Below are 21490 nucleotides of genomic sequence, written 5' to 3'. Positions count from 1 at the left end.
CCACCTGGAATGCCATAGTAACCACCAAGCAACACCATAGCAACCTCCTGGGATGCTATGGCAGCCACATAGCAACACCTTAGCGACCACATAGTAACCACTTTGCAACATCATAGCAACCATCTGGGATGCCATAGTTACCACCTAGCAATCACTTAGAAAGCTACATAACAACCACCTGGAATGCCATAGCAACTACCAAGCAACACCATAGCAGCCTTCTGGGATGCCATGGCAGCTACTTAGCATCACCATAGCTACCGCATAGTAACCACTTTGCAACATCATAGCAACCATCTGGAATTCCATAACAACCAGCTAGCAACCACTTAGGATACCATAGCAACCACTTAGGACCATCATATAAAACACATTAAAGGCTGTAGGAACGACGTAGCAACAGCCTGGAAACTGCAGCTGTTCTACGTTTCCATCAGAAAATGAACTTTTCTAGTGTCGAGTTCTCCTCCTGGTCAACACCTGGTTTGGTGGTAAATCAGAGCTTAATGATGGTAAATCAGGTGAGCTGCTGCTGCTGCTGCTGCTGCTGCTGCTGATGGAGTTGAACACATCCTCCACGCTGTGCTGGCTGGACTGGGGGGCGTCCAGGAGAACCCTGGAGGAACCGAGCTCTGTTCTTCAGACTAGCTCACCCACAAGATCTCACTACTTTCTTTCTTCAGAATGAGAAGCATGAAGTTTCTGTCTTTGCAAAGTCAGGGATGTTTTGTTGGATGGTTTGTTTTTCTTCAAAGTCAGGCATTGACGTCCCAAAAATCTATGAAAACAAGCACACTTCACACACACACACACACACACACACACACACACTCATCTGCTTATGTATGCTGCACTTGATGCTAAATGCTAATTTTCCCTTTCCTTGCTATGCAGCACTGTTTCTTTCAGTGTGTGTGAGTGTGTATCTGTGTATCTGTGTTTGTGTGTGTGTGTGTGTGTTTACGTCCTGTCCTGCTCATTCAGTAAGTACTCTTCTCTCTTCTCCTCGTTTTCTGGCTCACGCAAGGCGATCGTCTCTCTCGCCAGATAATTAGTGCAGGCACAGGAGTGCGTGGATTCAATTAAATCTCCCTCTAAATGAATTCCGGGCCTCGTGCAGTATCGCCTTTCCCTCTCGCCTCTCTCCGTCTGGGAGAAGGTCAGAAGGGCCCTTAAATCAAACGCTCTGGCACGGAGTGCGGCACGTCAGAGCGGGATTAGACCCCTTCAAAGCCCGGAATCGCGCCGCTACCGCTGACCTTTCCTGAACCGTGGCGTCCGGGTTTTGTACATGCGTTGGATTTTGAAGTGTACAAACACTCGGCATGTCGGTCCGGCTTTAAGCGGCTCTGATTAACTGGGCGTGAGGCTCCAGTTCACGTATACTCTATGAAGAGGATGTTCAGAGGGTGTGAGTCCATGTTGGCTTCTGTGGATTCTGGGACCTGCTGATAGGGAAGTGTGTTGTGTGTTTAGCGAGTGTTTCTTGGCAGGGACCTAGAACCTGGTGCATTTCACGATACGGGTTACGGTTAAATCAAATTTGAGGAAAACTTCTATAATAAACACACCATCATCTGCATAAATCGTCTGCTTTTTAATCCAACAAAACAACACTGTACAACACTGCCATCTAGTGGCTGGGGTTTAAACACAGCACAATATGAACCACTGTCTTTACATATAAGCTATTCATTAATAATCAATACTGGGTTTTTGAGAATTGATACAGTATTGCTGAACATAATATTGCCATACTTCCATATATCGATATTTTCTTACACCTCTAATGCAGAATACCTTATATTATTTAAATGTAATATAAATACTGTATACATGAATAAAATAGGATAGATGTTTGCCTGGGCTCCACTGTCTGAGTCCTGAGTCCATGCCCCTTTTGCCATCAGTGGCCGGAGCCTGAGAGAGCACAAGTGGCCGTGATCTCTTCGGTTGGGTAGATGGCGCTCTCTCCCCTCATCACTCTTAAAAGCGATGTTGGCCATCACAGGCATCTGTTAGCGGGTGTGGTGAAGCTGGCGACCGGCTGCTTTACATGTCTATCATTTTTAAATTACTAGACTATAAAGCTCTGTTTGAGTGTGGAAGCCATATTTATTCATGGCCTGGTGCGCTACATATGGAGCAGGGAGGCGTTTGAGATTCAGCCTCTGGTTTTATATTGTTGAAGAAGAGGCAGCTGCTGGTTTCTCTCGGTTCCGAGGGCACAGATGGTTTTAATGGGGAAGCAGAAACGTTTCAGCGATCGTTTTTAACCAGTTGTGACTTCTGAGTGCAAAATGTGACCGGAGCAGCAGCAGTGCAGTACATACATAAATAGACAGACAGACAGATAGATAGACAGATAGATAGACACATAGATAGGCAGATAGACAGACAGATAGATGGATAGATAGATAGATAGATAGATAGATAGATAGATAAACAGACAGACAGATAGACAGACAGACAGATAGATAGATAAACAGACAGATAGACAGACAGACAGATAGATAGATAAACAGACAGATAGATAGACAGACAGACAGATAGATAGATAAACAGACAGATAGATAGACAGACAGATAGACAGACAGACAGACAGACAGATAGATAGATAGATAGATAGATAGATAGATAGATAGATAGACAGATAGATAGATAAACAGAGACAGACAGATAGACAGACAGACAGATAGATAGATAAACAGAGACAGACAGACAGATAGATAGATAGATAGATAGATAGATAGACAGACAGACAGACAGACAGATAGATAGATAGATAGATAGATAGATAGATAGACAGAGACAGAGAGAGAGAGACACACAGACAGACAGACCGAGAGACAGACAGGTAGATAGATAGATAGATAGATAGACAGACAGACAGACAGACAGATAGATAGACAGACAGATAGACAGATAGATAGATAGACAGATAGATAGACAGATAGATAGATAGAGAGAGAGACACACACACAGACAGACAGACCGAGAGACAGACAGACAGATAGATAGATAGATAGACAGACAGATAGACAGATAGACAGATAGATATCGACTCAAATTGTCTGATTCTATCAAATTCTTTTCACTATTGAAACCAGCGTCTCCTTGGAACGCCAAAGCCAACATGCTTTGACTGGAAGTCCGAGTAATTCTTCACAGCGTGGAAGAATGGAAACGGGTCGCTGGTCCTGTAGGCCTGTTCTGTAGCGTGGCACAGCTGGCACAGTTTGTTAACCTTCAAGGGGCTGTAGCGCTATTGTACGCCTCTGCACCTCTGCACCTGCTCACGCTCTTCTGTTGCGGGAGAAAGTAGGCTTATCTAATATGTCATGGTGATATGCCACTTACTGTCAGCCTCCCCACTGTTCAAAGTCACGGTTGGTCTTTTTTTAGGTCCTGCTCACCTTGAATACATAGGCGGTGTCATGGAAACCATCAAGTCGCATCGCTCAGAAAGACCTTACACCTCGCGCACACACACATACTCACGCTAACTGGCTCTTTCATTAAGCAGAGACGAGTTGCACTCTAACAAGGCTACAAGCAAGCACTTAGAGCACCTTAAAACATCCAATCGACTCCTATCATTTTTTTATTACCCCAGAGCATATCTATAGGCGCCCGCTGTAGTGCACATGTAGCTTGGGATAATTGGCAAGAGATGGGGTTTGGATGCAGTAATTGATTTCATCTGACAGTCGATTTGGATTCGATGTCACGGGAAGTGTGCCAGGTATGTAGGTTATGTCGCCTGGAAGAGCGAAGCTTCGGTGGTGGACGGCTTTTTTTTAATGAGAAAGGTCGCTGAAGCCGCCGCGAAGCATCTCTTCCCTTTGTTTCCCGCTAGTATCATATGTTGTAGCGAATGCAAAACCTACGGATGTGCAGACACACATCCACCCACGCTCGCAGCAAAACAACACCAAGGCGATAAGGAGGTGTTATGACAAATGTAGTCTTCTAAATATGTGCTATGCAGTTAATGAAATATGGTATGTAGTTAACTCCAAAAATGGAAATTAAGCTAACACTTACTGCCTAATGGATTGCCACCGAACGACAAAGAGGTACCTTGCCTAGGACTGCTTCTAAAAAGCTGCATTGGAGCTGTTTCAGATGGGGGGGCGGGTTACTGAGTTAAATATAGTGATAATAGAACATGAAAATGAAGGGAGCAGACCATGTATCTAATAATAATAATAATAGAAACGCCTAGCAAATGTCAAAGGTCTTCACCCATTAGCTAGGTCATCCCCCCACACAGTGCTCACAGTGCTTTTTCCAGGATAGTGAAGCCTGGCATGTGCTTCCTTTGAGACTCTCCTGGCTTTAGCCTTGCTGGGGATTGAACTTATAACCCCCTGACAATAGCACTATGCAACATTACGCAATTGCACCATTTAGGAGCCAATAGAACACTTAAGACCACCAGAGAGAGTGAGACCAACCATGGTTTCTTGAACACCCAGCTGTGGCACTACTGGGAATCAAACTCATAACCTCCTGATGACGGGTCCAACACTTGCCACTCAGGAGCCAGTATAGCACTTTAGAACATTTGAATCCTCCCAGAGAAAGTAAGGCCAACTGATTTCTTGAACTCCCAGCTGTGGCATTGCTGGGAATTGAACTCATAACCTCCTGGGACCATGCCAACATTGCACAATTGCATCACTCAGGAGCCAATAGAACACCTAAAACCACCTTACACACACAGAGAGAGTGAGACCAACCATGGTTTCTTGAACACCCAGCTGTGGCACTACTGGGAATCAAACTCATAACCTCCTGATGACGGGTCCAACACTTGCCACTCAGGAGCCAGTATAGCAGTTTAGAACATTTGAATCTTCCCAGAGAAAGTGAGAGACTGGTTTCTTTAACTCCCAGCTGTGACTTTGCTGGGAATTGAACTCATAACCTCCCGGGACCATGCCAACATTGCACAATTGCACCACCCGGGAGCCAATAGAGCACCTAAGACCACCTTACACACTCATAGAGAGTGAAGCCAACCATGGTTTTTCAAACACTCAGCTATGGCACTACTGGGAATCAAACTCATAACCTCCTGATGATAGGTCTGACACTTATCGCACAGTTGCACCACTCTGGAGCCAATAGAGCACTGTAGAAAGCCTTATGTGAGCTGTACCACACCGTAGCCCAAACAGTTCAGAAACGCTGGGCAGGGCCTACAGTGGCCTATTTGGAATCACCCAGATTGTATTGGCTCCCTCCAGCTCCTTCCTGACTCCACCCCCAGGCGTAGTCTTGAGTGTTTTCTCATTGGTTGTAGCCCTGGCTCTGTTCACTGCTCTTGTTGATTATGGATTTGCCTGCACTGTTGCTGCCAGCCTGTGGACTGACCCCTGCTTTTGATGACTGCGAGTTTTGGATTGCCCCAGATAAAACCACTCTGCACGTGTACCCTGGCTCCCAGCCTCGTTCATAACACAGTGGGACCTCATTTCAGTATACATACAGCATATAACAAGAGGTTACGAGTATCACAGGCCCCGGGGAGCCAAGTTAATCACATGTAAATCCGGCTCTATGAGACCGTTTTTGTGGTCATTTCTTTCTCCCATGGTCATTAACCTCTAACACCGGTGTGTGAAGGTGCTGATAGCTCAGCAGTCCGTGCACTCTGAAAACCTGGCAAGGTGTTTACTACTCTTCAGCAGAGTAGTTCTGCATTGAGTAATTCAACCGGGAGAGTCGGAGCCACCCCGAAAGCACAAGCCCCGGCACCCAGGAAGCAATTGGGGTTAGGTGCCTTGCTCACTTTCCGCTGGTCCAGGGGATTGAACCAGTGACCTGGTCCCAATCCCACTTTACTAACCCACAGTTGCCCCACTGTGCCAGAACTGTTTTTATTGACAAAAAGCGGTTATGTTGACGGACAAGCGCTATGGCGACCACATCCTTGGAGGGTGGAGCCGGATGTGCAGGTAGGTGTTGCCCGGATGCTAATTGAAGGGTTTTGAAAGGGTAAACTGTGTTAATTACAGCGAGATTAAAAGTGCTCATGGTGATGACGGGGACTTTCTTAAATCAACTGGTAAAGTCAACACTACCTTATGCTAGCTAATAGTTGCCTATCCTTTGGTCTGTTGGACAGCTAGCTTTAGCTAGCTAATATGCTAACTAGCATCTGGGTGCCATAAGTAACACGCCTTTAGACGCGTGGGATACTTACCTGCTGCTGCAGCGATGCAAATGGCAAAAACGCATTACCGTTAACTGCAGTAGCTGTAGCTAGGGAACTACATTTCCCACAATGCCGCATCGCCAGTCACTTCAGCACCCAGTTTTTCAAACCAGAAAGTTAAACGTAGATAACAGCTAGCATAGGCAGCGCACATTCCAGCTGTCTGGCTCGAGTTGTACAGGGAAGAGTTAGCATTTTCAGTGTTAGCAACATTAGCCACGTTAGCTTCCAGTGCAAAACTAAAGAATCAAACTTCTGACACCAAACTACATTCAGGGAAACTGTACTTTGATATTTCTCTTGAAATGCTCTCCACACTAACAGGTCCTGCTTGGCATCGTTGGCCAAGCAGACAGAGCGGTGACAGGCAGCCATTTTAGAGGATTGGGACGTGCCCCGCGTCCCTGAGCGCGTCCCCACCTGCCTGCTCAGCCCCTTTCTCCTAAATCCTGCCTAGGAAGTGAACACACTGTTCCGTTCTGCTCTGAAGGGTCCCTGATGTTTTATTCAGCGGCTCCTGTGAAAGCTGAGGGGACAGTGCAGCCTTGTCCAGTCGCCTCTCCCCCTCCTCCCTTCCTCGGATCGATACGTCCGTGTCTCAGAGTCCCTCTCGCCATCTCTCCTGGCTGACACACCGCCTCGCTCGCCCGCTGCTTGGTATTCTGGAGCGGGAGCGCCTCTTGCGCCGCAGCGTACATCCATCAGAGCGGCCCGAGATGAAGGGATGAGCAGAGAGAGAGAGAGAGAGAGAGAGAGAGAGAGAGAGAGAGAGAGAAGGGGGCAGTCAGGGCAGAGCCTCTGTCTCAATTCTCTTAGCTTCCCTTCTTGACTCATATTCAGCCTCTCAGAACCTTGATGGTTCTACAAATGCCTTTTGGAACTGTTCTCCATTCCAATAACCAAGATTAACTTGATTTGCAGTTAGGGGAGAGTTGATCCGTTCAGACCGGCCGTCCTGGGACGAAATGGGGCGATAGAAGACGGTTCTTAAAGGGGCACTCTTTAAGGGTCCCAAATAGAAAAGCATTGGTACATCTGTAACATCTGTAAACATGTAAGTGGACCTGCTGTAGTCTCTAGAGTCTCAGCTTATAGACTGGGAAGATGGGAGGGACCTGTTAGTACCCTCCGTCGTATCACAGGGAGGGTAAGACCTGACACATGCCTCTTCCGCCACTTGCGCAACCAGCCACCGTCTCTCCTCCACGAACTTCTGCAGATGCAGCGTCACCAGGCAGCCAACGCGTTCAGAGGAAAGCCGTGGGTACCCGCCTCTGATGCTCTGGCTAGCAGACGCTAGCGGGGCATCCTTGTCACTACAGTACCCAGCATGCACCGCACAAACGCACCATACACCCTTCAAAAACTCCCCTGGGGGCCACCATCTCTCCACGAACTTCTGCAGATGCAGTGTCACCGGGCAGCCAACGCGTTCAGAGGAAAGCCGCGGGTACCCGCCTCTGATGCACTGGCTAGCAGACGCTAGCGGAGAGATGGAAATGGGCATTCTTGTCACTACAATACCCAGCATGCACCGCACAAACGCACCATACACCCTTCAAAAACTCCCCTATGGGCCACTGTCTCTCCTCCACAAACTTCTGCAGATGCAGCGTCACCGGGCAGCCAACGCGTTCAGAGGAAAGCCGTGGGTACCCGCCTCTGATGCACTGGCTAGCAGATAGCTGGAAATGGGCATTCTTGACCGACCAAAATCTTCATGAATCATCATGAATCATGAATTCTGTGAGACCGATGAGGCTGAGGGGTGCGCTGCTGAATATTACATAATAACTAATAAAATATTAAATGCTTGTTTTAGGCCAGAATGCCCATTTCCATCTTTGACAGAGTGACAGAGATGCAGACGTCTCCCCCTGGGCTAACTAGCTACATTCCTAAACAGTTATTGGCTTGGGTGTAAAAGAGGAGATTGCCCATAAGCATCCAGGTACACCTTCTACTAAACAAACCGGGCTACTTTCAGGTGCACCCATTGCTGACACGGGCTTCAAGTCTGTACAAGCAGCCTGTATAGCCTCCATTGAAGAGCCAGTAGAATGGGATGCTCTGGAGAAGACGCACAGGGTCCAGAGAAGGGCTGCTCTATCCTGGTCCTGGAGATCTACCACCCTGAAGAGCTGACTCTACTGTTCAGGTGCTCCTGAAGGCATTCATTATCTGGATCTGGAGATATCTGGAGCTAAACTATGCAGGGTGGTAGATCTCCAGAATCAGGATTGAGCAGCCCTGGTCTAGAGTCTAGAAGGGTATGAAGCCTTCTCTGGAGTGATGATGGAGCCCCAGTCAAGGGTAGAAGCTGTTAAAGAAGGGTGGACAATCTGACTTTTGAATGCCTTTGACAGTGGACAGAGCAGATATCTACAAACTTTGGGACAATGAGATATTGAGATATGGAGCTATCAGCAAGTCAGTCACTGGTACCTAGCACTATGGGTGTCCCGATCCGGTCCAGTGGATCAGTGGTGTCCTCAAGGCGCCATTAACGGACATTACTCCCAGCCTCAGAAGGTAAATAAAAGAGCTTAGAGGAAAGCATCCTCCATTGCTCGGCTCAACAGATGCCCAAGGCCACAGCACCTGGCCAATCTTCACTGTACGCCGCTCCACTGTACTCTAATATGGAGCGTAGTCAGTTATTGGCAGTGATCTGCCTCCGACCTCGTTTCGACTCACTGGAGCGGTGCTGGTAAACTGCTAAATCTAACGCTGAGGCGAGGAACCGCTGTGATGGAACGGCTGCAGTTAAGTTAACAAAGGGCCCATCTATTCCTCTCAGTGCGCCCCAATAGCGGCATCATTCACCCGCCGCCGTGCAGTCTTTCAGATCGAGAAGAAAGAGAATGACAACGTGTGCGGTGCGTGTCACTTTGTGTGTGTGTGTGTGTGTGTGTGTGTGTGTGAGAGCTTGTTGCTACATTGAGATCTCCCTCATGGATGGTGCGTGGGGGCTGTCGGGAGGGCTGGTAATTACCAGTTGTCTAAACAGACAGATGGAATTAGGGAGAGTGACGGGCAATTTTCGGAGCACTTTGTTTTGGAGGGGAGAGCCAGAGATAGAAAGCGAGTGAGGAGGTGGAGGTAGTAGAGAAGGGGGTATGTGCTACCTGACACTGTGCTAGTACCTGCGTTGTACCTAGAGTCTAATCTCCTGTTGACACTGCCATGCTGTGCCAATCTTTCACCCTGCAGACAAGATGCATCCTGCCCTGCACCTGCCGCCCTCTTAGGGGGGTGGTGGGGTGGTGGGTGCACTGATAATAGCTAAATCTTTTATTAAATTGATATATATATATTGATATAAAATAGACAATAACATTTTATTAATCACAGGAGAGAATAAATGCTCTCATAAAGGCCTGAGATTTTCCTTGGCGTAGTCAAATAATGAGAAAATGCATCAGAACCAAAACCGAGCAGGAAAACGGGCCAGTTCCCAAACCCCGAAACTGTTACATCACAGTCTTGACTTGTAATATTTACAGCCCCAAAATTTACATAAACCCCGCCCACTAGAGGAAGCCCAATCAAAGCAGGCTAAACAGGAAAACATGGCATATGAATATGGTGGTGCTGATGCTGCATGTCATCTGCTAGTTATGGGACTACAGGTTGCTACGGGAACCAGTAGTCCGTAGCACATTTTCCTGTGCCAGTGTCCACAGAAGGAACCTCCAGGAACCTTTTTCGTCTAAAAAGGTTCCTCAAAGCACCTTAAGAGGAATAACCTCTAAAGGTTCCTTAAGGATGCACAATTGGGACACAGCCGAAATGTCTGAGGTATATATGAATAAGCCAGGTCCGCCCTCAGTAGTGTTGGGGGCATCGCGTGCGATGGTGGAGAGCGTACGTACAGGCTGGGTAATTGGTGGTCCAGATTGGGGAGCTAAAAACATATACTGCTGTACTGCCCAAAGCTACACAGATTTCTGGCCAATTCTGATCATGCCCGCCCAAATCCGCCTCTCTCTCTTGTCCCTCTTACAGCGGAGAAGGTCAGGCAGGGTATCTGCCCCTCCCAGGCCTCTTGCGTAACTTGGCCTGACATATGGATCTTTTAGCACGTTTCTGTGCTGTGATCTCCAGCCATGCTCCACTCGGGCTGCGGTGCATGAGTGCTCTCTCATCACTGCCCTCTCACTGCGGATCATGTCAAAGAAGCGTCAGTTGTGCGGACACACACACACACACACACACACACACTCTCTCTCTCTCACGGACACACACACAAAAACACTACATAAATACTACTAAATACACTGCTACACTGTTAGCAAGTTAGCATTTGCAGATGTCCAGCCTGTTAGCTTCTGTGTGGGAACAAATCTGGGGCCGGTGTCATGACACATTCTATCCCCCCGGACACACCCTGTACCCCCGCACACATCCTATCCCCCCTCAAACACATTCTATCCCCCTGGACACATCCTTTACCCCCCGGACACATTCTATACCCCCGACGCATCCTATCCCCCTGGACACATTCTATACCCCCGACGCATCCTATCCCCCTGGACACATTCTATACCCCCGACGCATCCTATCACCCCGGACACACCCTGTACCCCCGCACACATCCTATCACCCCGGACACACCCTGTACCCCCGCACACATCCTATCACCCCGGACACACCCTGTACCCCCGCACACATCCTATCCCCCCTCGAACACATTCTACCCCCCCCGGACACATTCTATACCCCCTGATGCATCCTATACCCCCGGACACATCCTATAACCCCCGACGCATCCTATAACCCCTGACACATCCTATCCCCCCGGACACATCTTTTACCCCCCGGACACATTCTATACCCCCCCGACGCATCCTATCCCCCTGGACACATTCTATACCCCCCGACACATCCTATCCCCCTGGACACACCCTGTACCCCCGCACACATCCTATCCCCCCTCGAACACATTCTACCCCCTCGAACACATTCTATCCCCCCGGACACATCTTTTACCCCCCGGACACATTCTATACCCCCCCGACGCATCCTATCCCCCTGGACACATTCTATACCCCCCGACACATCCTATCCCCCCGGACACACCCTGTACCCCCGCACACATCCTATTCCCCCACGAACACATTCTACCCCCCCGGACACATTCTATACCCCCCGACACATTCTATACCCCTGGACACATCATATACCCCCCGACACATCCTATCCCCCCGGACACACCCTGTACCCCTGGACACATCCTATACCCCTGGACACATCCTATACCCCCGGACACATCCTATACCCCCTGACACATCCTATACCCCCCCGACACATCATATACCCCCCGACACATCCTATCCCCCCGGACACACCCTGTACCCCTGGACACACAATGTACCCCTGGACACATCCTATACCCCTGGACACATCCTATACCCCTGGACACATCCTATACCCCCGGACATATCCTATACCCCCCCGACACATCCTATACCCCTGGACACATCCTATACCCCCTGACACATCCTATACCCCTGGACACATCCTATACCCCCGGACACATCCTATACCCCTGGACACATCCTATACCCCCGGACATATCCTATACCCCCCCGACACATCCTATACCCCTGGACACATCCTATACCCCTGGACACATCCTATACCCCTGGACATATCCTATACCCCCTGGACACATCCTATACCCCTGGACACATCCTATACCCCCGACACATCCTATACCCCTGACACATCATATACCCCCCGACACATCCTATACCCCCGACTAACCAGTCGAGCGGATCCCCTTTCGATTGTATTAGCTGGTATGCTACTGGTTAGCCAACTAAGTTGCCATCCCCCCTCATAATATGTTTTATCTAGTGGTAGTTTTTTTTTTTTATCGCTTTATTATTTTTTTGGATCCCATTTATCTGCTGATCTTGCAAAAGGTTAGCTCAATAGCGGATAGCATGTGCACGATAGCTAGCTTTACCTGTTGGTATCAGCTTTATACGCCAGCGTAGCAACAGCAATATTATATTGTTGAACTTGCTAATAGGTGATTAACATTTAATAAATAAAGTTAAATAGCGACGTTTTATTTAAGCTTCATAGTAATGATCAGTAAATACCTTCAGATGAATTTTAACCTGGTATATAAGTAGGACAGTCGCCTGAAGATGGACAATTAATCATGTGTGCGATTTTAACCAATGGAACAGCCGGGGGGATAGGATGTGTCCGGGGGGATAGGACGTGTCCGGGGGGATAGGACGTGTCCGGGAGGATAGGACGTGTCCGGGGGGATAGGACGTGTCCGGGGGGGGATAGGGTGTGTCATGACACCGGCAGATGGATTATTACATCTACAGCTGATGATGTTAGCACAGTGCACCAACATTAGCAACTGTAAAGCCCCGAATTTGAGGTGTTTCATAAAAATTTGCCTTTTAAAAAGCTTGTCATTTTCACACTGTGTGGTTGTTCGGGACCTGGCGCTGTAGCTGGCACACATTGGTCTTCAAACTGGCACGGAATAAATCATAATACATCATATTAATGATGATAAAGTAATTAAATAAATTGCATTTTGCTACATTTTTATATTTTAAATAGAAAAATAAAAGCTAAACCATTAAACTCAAACAAAATCAAACCCAAGCTGGTCAATCAGCTCGACCAGTTTGAGCTGGGCCGGCTGTTTTTTATTCAGTAGGGGCTGGATGTGGTTTGAAAAGGAGTTTAGAGAAGTGTGTGTGGATTTGAATTTGTGACTTATAGTTTTTATTTTTGTAGCATTAACTTCGCAGCTTCAATACTAAACTAAAGAAGAAGAATAAAGAATTTGGACATGTCTTGGCTGACTGACTGCATTTGGGAAGCGGTGGGATATTGTGGATTTGCCATACGTTGCTGGTCATTTGACACGAGTGCTTGGTTTCTCTGCCATCTTACCCCACATCTACACTGACCGAAGTCCTGGCCCAGACTGGCTGAGGAGTATATTTTCAGTCTTTTAGCAGGAAGTGTGATTTTCACACGTTGTGATGCATCGGTGTGTACTATCTGTCACTGCGTTGTTCTCATCGAAATCAATTGCAGTGGCAAAGGGATGTGTTTTCATCAGACACCACAGTGTCCTTGTGAATGCGGCCTAAGGCTACAGCTAACTTTAGGAAAGGCTGCCCTTAAATGAGCTGTTTACTGCCAGAGACGTGGTTTAGACTGGCCTGGCTTTATGAGGATATGAGGATATGAGCAGCTGGAATGAAGCAAAAGGCTTCTAGCCAGTCATCTCATCATATTTCTGCTTTAAACAGAAGGAAAGACTGTGGACGGCAGATGCGTTAAGGTTTGCAATACAGGGGGGCTGCAAGGCAGGCTCTGCTTTCTCTCCAGCCAGAAACACAAAAGGAGGTTAACTCAGTGCTATGAGTGGATATTACACTGTGCATGCTGAGTTCTGTGTCTGAGCTTGGCCTTGTTTGTTCTTGAGGTGTTATAGATTTCCAAAAATGTTAAAAAATATATATCCTCAGAGGAGCTGGAGTGAAAGGGCATCGTTTGGGTTGCCAGGGTTCAGTAGCATTTTCATTCCGGCTTCAAAAACAGTGCTGGCAACAAGAGAGAGCCGAGAGAAAAGGAAAATTTTAATAGATGGGAATATAGCTGTGATAACTTTTAGAAGCATGTTTGAAGTGGAAACTGGACTGGAGACCTCTTAGAACCATGGAACCGTCTACGTAGAACAGCCTCCGTAGAACAGTGGTGGGTAACTCCGGTTCTGGAGGGCTGGATTCCTGCACAGTTCGGTTGTTTTTCCTGCTCACTCAGGCTCACCTGCTTCAACTCACTTGTTAATTGCTGGGCTTGGTAGTTGCAGACCTAGAAGAACCTAGAAGAACCATGTTTGGTTCCATAAAGAACCGTGTTCGTAACAGAGATTCTGTGAGTGTGAGGGATCTTTATGTTGGTAATGAGCCAATGAAGTAAAGGTTCTCAGACCTTTGAAAGAAATTGCTTCTCTGTTGGTTCTTTATGGAACCGAAAGTGGTTCTTCTATGGCATCCCTCGCAGAACCATTTGAAGCACCTTCATTTTTATTAAGTAAGCCAAGAAAGCCAATGAAATCGTAGGAGCTTCCCTACGCCAGCAGTGCTGTCCAGTACTAAGGCTGGACTGTCCTGGTTGATCTGCCGGTGTTGTTCCACCCTTACTAACCATCTCTCTCTCTCTCTGCCTCTCTCTGTCTCTCTCGGCCCCAGGCGGGAATGATCCGGACGGAGCAGGAGGAGTTCTTCATCGAGCCGGTGGAGACGGGACATCATGTGATTGAGCAGGAGGATGGAGGTGATGGGCGTCCTCACATTGTGTACCGCTCTGCTGCCGTGAAGAAGCCACCTGTTAGCCCGCCCGCTGCAGATTTCCACGCCAGAGGTCAGTATAATGCTTGGATCTTTCAGTGTTAGCGCCTGTGCTTGGTAGTGTCTGATCTACACCAGCAAACAGGAGTTCCTGGCATATGGATTGAGGTGGTAGAGTAATAGTACAGGAGTTTGCACAAATATGACTCTCACAAGCGATTTCCCGCCATCCTTACCAAAGTTACATTGTGTAGTTGCTGGCATTCTGGCCCGGAGTGGCGCAGTTCCCCCTGTTACAGTCAGTGGAGCATCAACATGCTTCTGAAGCTGCTGTTTTAGGGGAACGATGCTACATAATGTTGCTTTAAAAAGCCCTACCTGAGTTGAATTTGGTGTAGTAGAGCTGGAAACCGCCAAATTGTGTAAGGTAAGTGAGTCTTCCGTACCTAGTATTATGTAACTGATCAGTAACTGCTGATCTGGTGCATCCCTAGGTGCTGAGCTAGGGAAAATGTAGGGTAATCTCAGCACACAGGCTTATGGTTTCTCACCAGGACTAATTCCGTGACCAATAAATAATTGACTGGAGTGTTTAGAGCCATGCTACGCTACTTAAAGGGTGAAATGGAGCCATGCTTTCATTTAGAGATAGAGTTGTTAAGAAGGATAAGATCTAATGAGCTGACCAGCGCCAGTGTGTGGCTCGACACTGGTCTTTGCTGAGAGTGGTCAGAGGTTCCTGAATGTTGCATTAATACAGCAGACAGAACTCTGTATAAATCAGTGTGAGGATCAGGGGTAGGCAATTCTGCTTCTGGAGGGCTGGATTCTCCAACAATCCTAAAGTGTATAAATAAATAAATAACAGGCCGGACAATAAGCTTTTCTAAGCATATGGAGGAGACTGTTAGTGTTTAATAAACACTGATCAGCTGCAGGTTTCATTACAGACAGTGTAATTAGACTGGGTTAATCAGATGAAGAGCAGCAGATGTTACAGAGTATAAATCACTGTATTCAGTACAGGAGAGTTTCTGAATGGTAGTTTATAAGAAACTGTCACTACTGATGTTTTTGTAGTCTGTTCTTACATGTATCGTGATAAATATTGTCTGAAAAAGTCTCTAAATATATCGTGATACAGTATTTTTACCATATCACCCAGCCCTACATTCATGTTTTTTTTTGTGTATTATTTCAGTATGTGTTTAGTTATATTACCTCCGCTTCTCAGTATTGATCAATTGATGGTCACATGTTCAGAAGTTTAAATATGTTCATAGGTGTCTTAATTTTTTCACGTGCCCATATTATTTAAAAAAAAAGCCCATTGTTTTGGGCTCTGAGTGGCTCAGAGGTCTAATCTGCTGCCACCGAGGCCGTGGGGTCGTGAGTTTGGATACCGAGCCGTACCGGAGTCTGAAAGAGCACAATTGGTCGTGCTCTCCGGGTGGGTAGATGGCGCTCTTCTCTCCCCTCATCACTCTACAAGTGATGCCACCAGCACAGCTGTCTGTCAGCCGGTGCTGTGGAGCTGGGGACCCGTCCGAGTGTTTTCGCTGCCTGGCGATGCATGTCACATCGGCGGAAGTTTGAGAAGAGGTGGTAGCTGAATTTGCATGTATGGGAGGAGACGTGTGGTAAGTCTATACCCTCCTAGTGTCGGGAGCATTGCTACTGCTAGGGGGCGCTACAAACGGGTGAGTTAATTACCACGGGACGGGATTCGAAAAAACATGAATAGCGAATTAAACATTACAGGTGGACGTTATTAAATAATATTCCCATGTTATGTAACATTAGAAATAAGCTGTCTAACAGTTCTATTTTTTTAAACCTGGTCAATTATAGTGTTTAAAGCATTGACATCAGATTACCTGCCAATCAGCAACAAGTTATAGGCCTGCTGTAAGCATGCAATTAGTTGAGTAATTGAGTAATTAGAATTCATTTAATATAATGAGAGCAAAATGACAGTAACTCCAAAGGTTCACTTCCCCAGTGGTACCAATTACCTAAACAGTTTCATTGGCCAAATAAAAGGCTCACAAACCGGCTTCCCACTAAGGGCCTAGTGTTTAGACGGACAGGTCGACCTGTCCTTGGCTTTGTGAAGCACTGTGTTGTGCCATGCTCCTCTCCACCAACACCAGAGCCCATAAGCAGCTCGCTCTGCAGTCGGCACAAATGAAGAAAAGATTGGATTATGCAGTACTAAGCTGCGGTGCGGCGCGACCTGCGTGTGAGAATCAGGGAGAGAACATTTAAGCCACAGATGAAGCCGTCCTGTTTCTATGGAGCTGGCCGGACAAAGGCTCGCAGCGTCGCTCGCCGTGCCTGATTGATTGGGTCGGCTGGATCATAAAAGGTGATAGCCTTCACGCTTCTTACTTCTGTTTTTTGATCCTGCGAGGTCTGTGCCCTCGGTGTACCTCGGAGACCGCTGTTTTACCTCTTAACCGGGACACAGACGTTCCCAGAGAGTGGCTGAATACTTTTCCATGTTGTGTAAAAAGGAATTGGTGAGAACAACAACAAAAAAAGAACAGGACACCACACCAAGTACCCCAGTCCCAATCCCAGAACAGGCCCAATCCCATTTCTCATTTGACCCCTACCCCTTGTTTTGGAGGGGTACCCCTCAGTTGAAAGTCAAATCAAGTCAAATTATTATTTGTATTTGATTTGTAAAGCTGTTTATAACTGTTGTTGTCACAAAGCAGCTTAACACAATCAGTAATTAGTAAAACACACAAAATGGCATGGGTGGTGGTGGTGGTAGTGGGGGGTCCTGGTTGTCGGACTTGTAGGTGGCAGCTGGTCTGACGCAGGTAGAGTGGACCCCAGCGATCAGTCTTATAGGGAGGAAAGTGAGGAGTACAAGAAGAAATGGGACAACTCTCTAAGGACTTGATACGCCAAATGATCAAACAAGCGACCAAATAAATAAATAAATAATAAATAAAAATAAGTACATACTAGCGGTGCTCTGTAAGCGACCCTGCCAGTCTGTTGTTATAGCAGAGGTGTGGTAAGGTTCAGCAACCTCACTGCTAGACCTTAGTTTAGGAAATGGTATCTCTTCAAAAGGGGGGTGTTATGTAACCATTATTATCGTCCACCCCTAATTCTTGGTCCTTAATGATGACTGAAAGCATCTGTATACTTTCAGCTCAGGAAGCTTGCCAGGGTTGTGTATGAGTGCTCCAGTACTGCAGGTGGCGCTGTGACATTTTAAGGTAACTTCCAAAACTTCTGAAAGAGGATTGCACACTGTTTAGTTCATCACTCTGGAGCTCATGTAGGGTAAGAGACTGGTAAGAAACTGGGTAAGACCAGCATATGACCAGCATGACCAGCATAATCTGGACTAAAGTGACCCTCTCTGTGCCAGATGTAAGAGCATGGAGGGAAAATGGGAGCCACTAATGGAAGTATGGCTAATTCCATATTCTGTTCCTCTTACTGAAGCTTTGGCAGCCAGCTTTGCATGGCATGTCTTTTGCTGAGTGAAATTCTGTAAATGTGTGGAAGTCTTCTCAGACATTGGCAGCAGCCGCAGCACCATAGACGGAGGCTCAGACTTTGGAGACATGCCGAACGAATATTTACCAACACATCTCAGCTCTCAGAACTGCTCCGGAGTTTGCTGAGTGACTCCTGTGGCAGGCATTGATTTTTCCTGTTGCTTCCTAAATTCTTCCGTGTTTGAGCTCGGTCTGAAAGAACTTCATTTACTAACACTGTGTTGTCTGGGGCTTGCTGACGTCTCCAGTCTCCACTGCAGCTCTGATATCACGAGGAGTGGAGTCAGTAGGGGGTCCTGTGTGCCAAAGCCGTAAGCTCAGTAAAGGGGACGCTAATATAGGATTAAGAGCTTCGGGTCTGCATAGGACAGTGTCGGAGGAGAGCTCAGAGAACCTTGGGCTGGTGGTGGTGGGTTGGAGATAGAATTTATGGGACGTTAGATTGGAAGGAGGGGGTCTTCATGCGTGTTTTGATTGTTTGGATTGGCTGGTTGGACGGTAAAGGTCAAATACAGTGCCTTTAGTTGACCTTAGGGCCCAATTTAGCGAGGAGACCTAGGTATTGAACCCACAGCCTTGTGATCAACAACCCAGACCTATAACCCCTGAATCAGATGCTGCTCACTATACTGGAGGCATGGTGGGAGTCAAACTGGGAAGAAAACAGACCAGTTCTCCAAGTACATTTGGACTTAAGACAAGGTAACGCTCCTACGGACCACCAGCCATACTGCAGTGCAGTGATGCATGGGGGTGTCAAGCTGGGATATTGTAATTGTCAGGCCTGTATTGTAATTGTGAGAGGTATATCATTATAGTGGTCAGCAGTGTATTGTAATTTTTCAGTGTTGTGTTGTAATTGTAATTGTCAGTAGTGTATTGCAATTGTCAGTGTTGTATCGTACTTGTCAGTAGTGTCAGTTGTGTATTGTAATTGTCAGTAGTGTATTGTAATTATCAGGCCTGTATTTTAATTGTGAGTGGTATATCATTATAGTGGTCAGTAGTGTATTGTAATTGTCAGTAGTGTATTGTAACTGTCAATAGTGTCAGTAGTGTATTGTAATTGTCAGTAGTGTATTGTAATTGTCAGTGTTGTATTGTAATTAGTAGTTGTAATACGTGCAGAGGGGCATGTTCGAGCAGTCAGAGGGTTATGCTGTTGGAAAATGATGGGGACTTTAATAGAAGTGAGCTCAGATTTATTGGATTGAAGGGGGGGGGATATCCTGAAGCTGTTGTGGTTTTACTAATGGTACCTCGAAGTTTCCTTCAGGTGGTCCGGCATTCATCATCCGTCCATAGAAGCTGTCAAGCTGAAATGTAGGTGGTCTTGTGATGTATTTCAGAATTTAGCAGGGCCAAACCCCCTCATCCTGCAGGCCTCTGTAATGCAGATGGGCAGATGCAAGGACGCTTCTACCACGAGTGAATATAACCCTGAAAACCCGCAGCGTGAAGGAGCTGTGGGAGTCAAAAAACAAAGCGAAAAGGATCCATTCTTAAAAGAGTGCTGTTCTGCAACAGACAGGCAGGCTGCAGGTCTGACCTGGGTGCACAGATGGACCTGAGTAAGTGATGGCCTGATTACACGTACCTGTGTGAAACCTTCTCCAGGGAAAGTGACAGGACTGCATGGTGTAAACATGGTCACATTCATAACTACCATTCCTGAGGTAGGATTTACCCAGGTCTGTACTCACTACTGCGCAGCTGTGAAGCAGTAAGGCCATATTTAAATTCTCACATTTATATTAGTTGTAATTGTCAGTAGTGTCAGTGGTCTATTGTAATTGTCAGTAGTGTATTGTAATTGTCAGTAGTGTCAGTAATGTATTGTAATTGTCAGTAGTGTATTCTAATTGTCAGTAATGTGTTGTAATTGTCAGTAGTGTCAATAGTGTTTTTGTAATTGTCAGTGTTGTATTGTAATTGTCAGTGTTGTAATTGTCAGTAGTGTCAGTGGTATATTGTAATTGTCAGTGTTGTAATTGTCAGTAGTGTCAGTGGTATATTGTAATTGTCAATAATGTATTGTACTTATCAGCGGTGTATTATAATTGTCATTGGGACATTTGGGTAATTGGGTAATTATCTGGCCTGTATTGTAATTGTACGTGGTTTATCATTATAGTGGTCAACAGTGTATTGTAATTTTTCAGTAATGTATTGTGATTGTCAGTAGTGTATTGTAATTGTCAGTAGTGTATTGTGTATTGTAATTGTCAGTAGTGTCAGTAGTGTATCGTAATGATCAGGCCTGTATTGTATTTGTAAGTGGTATATCATTATAGTGGTCAACAGTGTATTGTAATTTTTCAGTAATGTATTGTAATTGTCAGTAGTGTATTGTGTATTGTAATTGTCAGTAGTGTATCGTAATGATCAGGCCTGTATTGGTATTGTGAGTGGTATATCGTTATAGTGGTCAGTGGTGTATTGTAATTGTCAGTAAGTAATAATTAAGGATCAGTAGTGTCAGTCCTGTATTGTAATTGTCAGTGTTGTATTGTAATTGTCAGTGGAATATTGTAATTATCAGGCCTGTATTGTAATTAGTGTAGTGGTCTTAGTGCTGATTTTTAATTGTCAGTTGTTTTCAGTGATGTATTGTAATTGTCAGGCCTGTATTGTAATTGAGTGGTCTTTTGTAATTGTGAGTGGTTTCAGTGGTGTGTTGTGCTGCTGTGTGTGTGTGTGTGGTTGTGTGTATAAATCTGGAGGGGGGAGATGGATCAGTCTATTCTGAGCGTGAGCGCCTGACTCCAGAGCAGCCAATAAAGGAGTAAAACGCTCAGGAGAAGGGGAACAAGTCTGAGTTTCCATAGGAACGCCTTTTCTGAATCTGAAAAGACAGCAGGTCTTGGTGGAGAAGGACGGTTCTAGTGCTTTGTTACTGACACCTGCTCTTCTGCTGATTCCACTTTTAGTGTGCACAGTGTTTATGTGTGTGTTGAGCTTTGCGTTGAACCCAAATGAACATGGATACACATGCACGGCAGCTTTGCAGAGGCTGTAAGAGACAAAATGGGCCTCAATGAAGTGCACAGAGAGTAGTAAGTGCAGCCGGGGAGGTGGACGCACATCAGCTTTTGTTTTTACACAGTCGCGATTCTCATGGCCAGACAGTCATGTGACCCAGGGCCCACCGGACTGCATGCTGCGTTCCTCTGTCAATGGCTTTTGCTTTCCCAGAATTTCTATTTCGCCTCCCCCACTGAGGTGGCCCTGCTGGTAGGTGGTTAACAAATGCTTCAGGTTGTGCCTGTGGCAATGTGAGGGTGATTACGATGTTGTAACACTTCACCTAAAGGCCAGATCGGAATATTTTCTCAAGCTAAATTAGCTGTAAATTGGTCTATGTGAGGTGACAATCAAAATCAGCTCCTGCA

The 21490-nt window shown here is 46.4% G+C and overlaps 1 protein-coding gene across 1 annotated transcript in view; it reads left to right on the top strand.

Annotated features, from left to right (window-relative positions):
• LOC140540759 (A disintegrin and metalloproteinase with thrombospondin motifs 2) overlaps positions 1-21490 on the top strand; it is a 197000-nt gene that overhangs the window by 67136 nt on the left and 108374 nt on the right. The window contains 1 exon segment of the mRNA XM_072663186.1: positions 14473-14644. Within this exon segment, the coding sequence (XP_072519287.1) occupies positions 14473-14644 (172 nt within the window).

This window comes from Salminus brasiliensis, chromosome 19 (genome assembly GCF_030463535.1).
Source record: "Salminus brasiliensis chromosome 19, fSalBra1.hap2, whole genome shotgun sequence".
NCBI lineage: Eukaryota > Metazoa > Chordata > Actinopteri > Characiformes > Bryconidae > Salminus > Salminus brasiliensis.
This window is presented reverse-complemented; position numbering and strand designations above follow the sequence as displayed.